Here is a 6015-nt window from a genome sequence, read left to right as displayed (position 1 = left end):
TATACTGGACTTCCAATATAATATATTAGAATTCCAGTATATTATACTGGAATTCCAGTACATTATACTGGAGTATTTTTCGGATTTTGAACAGTGTTTTTGTTTAGATTTATTTTTTAATGAAAAGTGACTAAATTTCGATTACTTTTGAAACTGTGACTATTTTTGAATGACCACTTTTAAATGGCTATTTTTGAATTTCTCGCGAAATTCTCAGTACATAAAAAGAGGAAGGGAGGAGTAGTACTAAAGGAATAACGTCATTGCAGATAAAGGGAATTGAAATGACTTTCATCATCATAGTCAAGTGTCAACAACAGTATCACAAACCAAGAATTTCAATAGTAATAAATTAACAGAAAGCCCTTTCACAAACCAAGAATTTCAATGGAAACATGCAAGTCCAAATAATTGAAATTCATTGCACATCAAAGTCTCTATTTACAGGTAAACCAGAATACATAAAACAGCCGAAAAATGTGAAGCCGGTGATGATATCAACAAGTTGATGCAATAGCCTCCAGAAGAGCAACTACAAATTCCATTTGTGTTTCCTGATTCACTCTGTTAAAGGTAGGAACATGGACAAAGATAGACTTGTGACCTTTTTTCTCTGCAAACCGGAGAGAATGGTAATATACATAATTGCACACAAAACGGCCTGCATCGTCAGACATTGTTACTTCAAAGCCTTTCTTCTTTAAGAATTCCAGAATTCCCTCGGCAGAGCAAGATGTCTTCAACCACCCAAAAATAATAGATTAGGACACCAGGAAAACGGACGGAATACAGGCAAAGAACTTATTATCAACCTCTTTACTGAGACAAGTGAAAATATGCAATGTCAATAATACTCATCACAATGTCACTTTTTTAAAACCAAGAATATGCAAATTTTGGAGTAGTTCTCCTAGACAACATTTTGATAGAGACTGAAGGCTAGCCAAATTATTATATCTTAACTTTTTCTACTTTGTGCATTTTGTCGACATTTCTATGTTGCTCGGACTCTCCAAAGATGCTGCCGGATGCATGTCGGATCCTTCAAAAGTAGTGTATTTTTTGAGGATCCGACACGGGTGCGGCAGCATTTTGGAGAGTCCGCGCAACATAGCATTTGATGCATTAAATCTCCTTCCTCATTTAGCCCTATATTTACAAGTATCTTGTTTCAAGTAATCTTTATAGAAAAGTTCTTCTCTTCTCTCAACCTTAAAAATCAAATTTTTACAAACAAAATTCAAGATGACCTCCTCATCTATCCCATCTACATGTCACTTCAATTTCAAGGGCACTTTTGGCTATTCTTTACTTTTTCAGCTACTTTTCTTTTTGCTTTTTAATTTTCTTTTGCCTTTTTATGGAAGTTCCGCTGAACTCTACTCAATGCATTCAGTTACTGCAGGTCTGTGTTTTGAAACTCATAGTATAATATTACGTCCTCATAATATTAATTGTAGTATTGGTTGTTCATTTCTTTAAAAATTAGATCCGGGATTTGCACGAAATAGAGGTCTTCTCTCCTTTTTATTTTTCACTTATCCTAGCTAAACAATAAATGCATATGCTTATTTCAAAGAGATAACTTCTTTTCAGTTTATTGAGCAACATGCATATAAACATGCCAAGAAAAAAATTACTTTTTTGCCTTTAGTTGAATGATGTATTTTGCTAGCACAAATGAAAGAAATATAAGATACTTCTTCATCTAATAATTAATATACATAAGCAGATTTAGTAAATATCATATGAGGAATAGAAAAGACCTTTCTAGCTTGATTTATTCCTCCATCTTCCGGAGCAATAGGCAATCGCTGTGGAAAATAAATAAGCATCTTAGCATCACGAAACATCAAGCTAGCTCATCTCAGCCTACTTCATTTTAGCCATGAAATAAAGACACCCTACCTGAGGTTGCCAACCAAGCTCATCTGCACAACGAAATGTGGCTTCATTCACTGCCAGCCTCTCAATTGCAAACTTTGTTGATCCACTGTTTACTCCAAGGTGAAGCTGAACAAATAAAACAAGACTTTTATATCAAGAACACTTCTTATTTTTCTCCAAGCATTCCAAGTGTGTGTGTGTGTGTGTGTGTGTGAGAGAGAGAGAGAGTGTGTGTGTGAGAGAGAGAGAGAAGGTGGGGACGGGGGTTAGGAGCAGGCATAGTAAACCGCAAGGTCATCAGAAAATAGCACATCAATAATGTATGCATGATAAACTCTCCCTACCAGACTCAAAGTTCTCATGCAGGGCTGAATTTATGCTGTTTTCATCACTTGCACATTTTCTCTATATAATCCTTGATTTCAAAGCCTTCTAATCTTCTCTATATCATAGCTATACGGTTAAGCATTTCCGAAAAGAAATCCAATCAAAAGTCCTCACAAACACTGCTGCAAAGAGTGTCCCTCGTGGACTTTTTCCAAGCTTCAAAGGGGCTCTCCTATTGTTTGCATATTGAAGACCAGATATGTACCACCAATTTCTATGGATGTAAGTTGGCATGCTAGAAAGCCAAATAATGGTTATGTATCCTGATATCCCACTAAAAATTGGTAGCTAATTGTTGAGAAAACCGATTAGCTAGAAAGTTAGGCAGCAACAGGGCTTATGTTTTGGCCTTCTTTATGCACTCTCAATCCAAAGACTCAATTGCTAGTCTCTTGGTCACAAATTAGCATCTATTCGTATGTTTTTACTATTATGTCTGAGATGGTAATGGAACTAACAAATTAGCATCATACTATCCAAATAAGTTAGTCCATGAAATTTGGTCTTCACAAGGATAGAGAGTTTATCTTTCAGTTATCCAATTTTAAACATCCAAAGTCTATGGCCACAAGTTCAGATATAGTTGCACGGTCTGATCCATGCATATTTGTAGTCAAATTCATCTACAAGTGTCACTAAAAGAAAATGGAAAACTAACTAGCAATAGCTGCTCCATGATGTACCTGACTCCCACCAGCAACAGGTGTACCAGGTAACTTTATCCACCAAGACTTGGACAGATGGGAAAAAATCACCTAGTGCTTTTGTCTCCGCTAAAATTTGAACCTAAGACCTCATGATTTTCAACCAACTTCATTGATCACTAGGCCACACCCATGGGTGCGGAACCAACTCTTATATTGAACTCAATAATATAAGAGTTGGTATTATTGAACTCAATAATGGAACCAACTCTTATATTATTACAACAACCCAGTAAAATTCCACAAGTGGGGTCTGGGAGGGTAGCGTGTACGCAGACCTTACCTCTACCCCGAGGAGGTAGAGAGGCTGCTTCCGATAGACCCTCGGCTCAAAAAGACAACTCTTATATTATTGAGTTCAATATACCTTTCCTCCCTGTGCTCTTTCCCAAAGGATTCATTTTATATTCGGCGTATGTGGAGTTTGATATTAGACTAGCTGCAGAATGCTCTAGGCTGAAACTAGGGCAGGAAATAGATACCTTCTAATTCCACCAGACTTGAATAAACCCTCAATCTAACACTATACGAGTATTGATCATTAGGTCACCAAAATTCATTTACCCAAGAAAATGTCTACAATTGGGAGGTAGTAAACAAAATAGAAAGCATCGGCAAAAAAGAGAATCACACATCCAATTATTTCATAAATGCGCTTAATTAGTGTATATTCCTGCAATTTGCTGCTTTAAAAAAAGAGGGAAAATTAATCGACACAAATTAGTCAAAGGAAAAGGTTGTCTTGGAAGAACTAACCCATACGACTTGTCCATTATTTGAACTGTTTTCTGAAGAGGACTCTGACTCTATGACCTTCAACAATGTTGGAAGTCCACCCTCTCCAGCAGTTTCAAGAACAGTACAGCTACCCAAGGTCACACCAGCAGGTAATCCTCTCTTTTCAACATAATCTTTCAAGCTATTAACTGTTGTCTCCGTAGGATTCTGAGCAACACCGTGAAATTTCTTGAACCCCGTCACATGGATGGTCACAGATTTTGGCCCCTCCGATCCCATTTCCTTTCTCAAAACACGAACACGAATCCTAATACTTGATAGCTTCCACAATTAATTACCTGTTCACAACAGCCTCTTAATCTAGATCAAACATTCAAAGCTCTTAAAAGCAACACTAAACATTTCAGTATAACATGACAAGTACATTAGTAAAACTGGCCCCATCCTAGTTTCATACACAAATACAAATTCATTATAGCAAGTAATAACGAGTTATGCCACGCATATTAACTCCTGGATTTTGATAGACAATCAAAATGGGCAAAACAACATCTCAATATTTCAATTCAAACACCAAGTAAAAGTTAAAAGAACATTCTCAGTGCTTACAAAACAATTGACAAGGGAAAAAACAAAAACCACGATAGCTACATGATTAAACATATATTCACCTTGTTATTCATTAATCCCCGTTGATTTACCAGGGTAGTCTCCGACCACCTTTTGCATCCCGAGACAACCCCATCTTTCTGTTTCGACCAAAAAGCCTCACCCCATTGGAAATTAAATCCTAAACCTGGCATATAAGTCTGAAGCCTGCTTATCTACTCAAGGTGATTTCTGTATATACTCACAATGCAATGAAAAACAGGATGTATATACTATTCTAAAAGCAAAGCCAACCTCTTAACAAAATACCCATCAAACCACACTTCGGAACCAGATTAAGTAGAACATACATGAAAACAAAAGGATATTCAAAAAAAAAAAAAAGGAGGTCATAACTTTAACAAAAAATCAGCTGCATAATTACATAGAATTTCCAAAAAGAAAGGTACACAACAAAAAAAATTAAAAAAGTGACAACTACCCAGATTTACCAGGTTGAGTAAAATCAAGAACACAGAGCTACTAAAGGCAAAAGGCAACAGCTTAACAAAACACCCATCAGATGATAATCCTGAACAACTTGGTAAAACCAGATTAACAAGTGAATATAATTGGGGGGAAAAACAAAAGATCATAACTTTAAACAAGGAATCAGCTGATAATTACACCAAAAGGTCCTGAATTTCCCAAAAAAAGAAATAATGTTGCATTCATATATACAAATATAAACAACTTATATTAACCAAAGAAAAGAATTACGGTGAAAAAATCAAGATCATAGAATGGAAAAATAAAGATTACCCATATATATACCAATTTGAGTGAAATTAAAAAAGCAAAAGATCATAACCTTAAACAAAGAATCAGCTGCATAACTGAACCAAAAAGTCCAAAATTATCCATAAATACTCATATATACAAATAAAAACAACAATCTAATAGTATTACCCAAATAAAACAGTTGTCTAGAAAAATCAAGATCACATATTGGAAACATAAGGACTACCGATATACTCTACCAATAAATCAATAATATTGAGAGATTTCATGAGATGGGTTTTACCTAACCAGTTCTTTCTTTTCTCGGGATTGTCAAATACAAGAAAACAGAGAGCACAAAGTTAGTGTTAGCTGTATAGTATTTGATTGCCGGTACAAAATAAGCTGATCTAGTGTTTTATTTACATAGTAATATACGGCGACTTTAGCTACTCATTTGTTTTGTCTGCTACCCTCTTCTCGTAAGGAGTGTGGAGTAGGGGCCCGCTGTTGGATTGCTCAACGGTGATTGATTGGACTCATATACCATTACTACACTCTTTATTTGTGCCAAGCTTCTTTTTTTACTTTCTTTTTTACTAGTGTCACTATAAATTTGTTGCACGTTTGGTAGCTGGTTAGAAGAAAGGTTATTCATGTATAAGGGTAACATAACTTATACCATGTTTGGTAGGCAATAGTTATTTTGAATAAAATTCTGTATAACTAATATCATGTTTGGTTGACATTTTCCAATTATGCATAAATAATACATGTATAAGTTATGAGTCAATCTGTGTATTATTTTATGCGGGGTAGAAGATGGAATAACTAATACATGTATTAGTAATACATGGATAAAATACTGAAATGACAAATTTACCCCTATCACTTTACACATAAGGCTTCCTTATTTCTCTGCCAACCCGTC

General features: G+C 35.4%; 1 protein-coding gene across 2 annotated transcripts; it reads right to left on the bottom strand.

Moving 5' to 3' along the window:
* Positions 271–5588, bottom strand: LOC109226956 (pyrrolidone-carboxylate peptidase 1-like). Of its 2 annotated transcripts, XM_019391904.1 has the most exons (6): positions 5389–5588; positions 4388–4512; positions 3735–4054; positions 1909–2013; positions 1767–1814; positions 271–737 (listed from the first exon to the last, which is right to left on the bottom strand). In XM_019391904.1, exons 3-6 carry the CDS (start codon positions 3993–3995, stop codon positions 498–500), a joined length of 654 nt encoding a protein of 217 aa, XP_019247449.1. In that variant the 5' UTR covers positions 3996–4054; positions 4388–4512; positions 5389–5588; the 3' UTR covers positions 271–497. The 2 variants fall into 2 exon arrangements, with proteins under 2 accessions (XP_019247449.1, XP_019247448.1); XM_019391903.1 differs by lacking the exon at positions 4388–4512 and having other exon boundaries at positions 5389–5587.

Source organism: Nicotiana attenuata, chromosome 6, assembly GCF_001879085.1.
Source record: "Nicotiana attenuata strain UT chromosome 6, NIATTr2, whole genome shotgun sequence".
Taxonomy (NCBI): domain Eukaryota; kingdom Viridiplantae; phylum Streptophyta; class Magnoliopsida; order Solanales; family Solanaceae; genus Nicotiana; species Nicotiana attenuata.
Note: the sequence above shows the minus strand (reverse complement) of the source record. Positions and strands in the feature narration are given on the sequence as shown.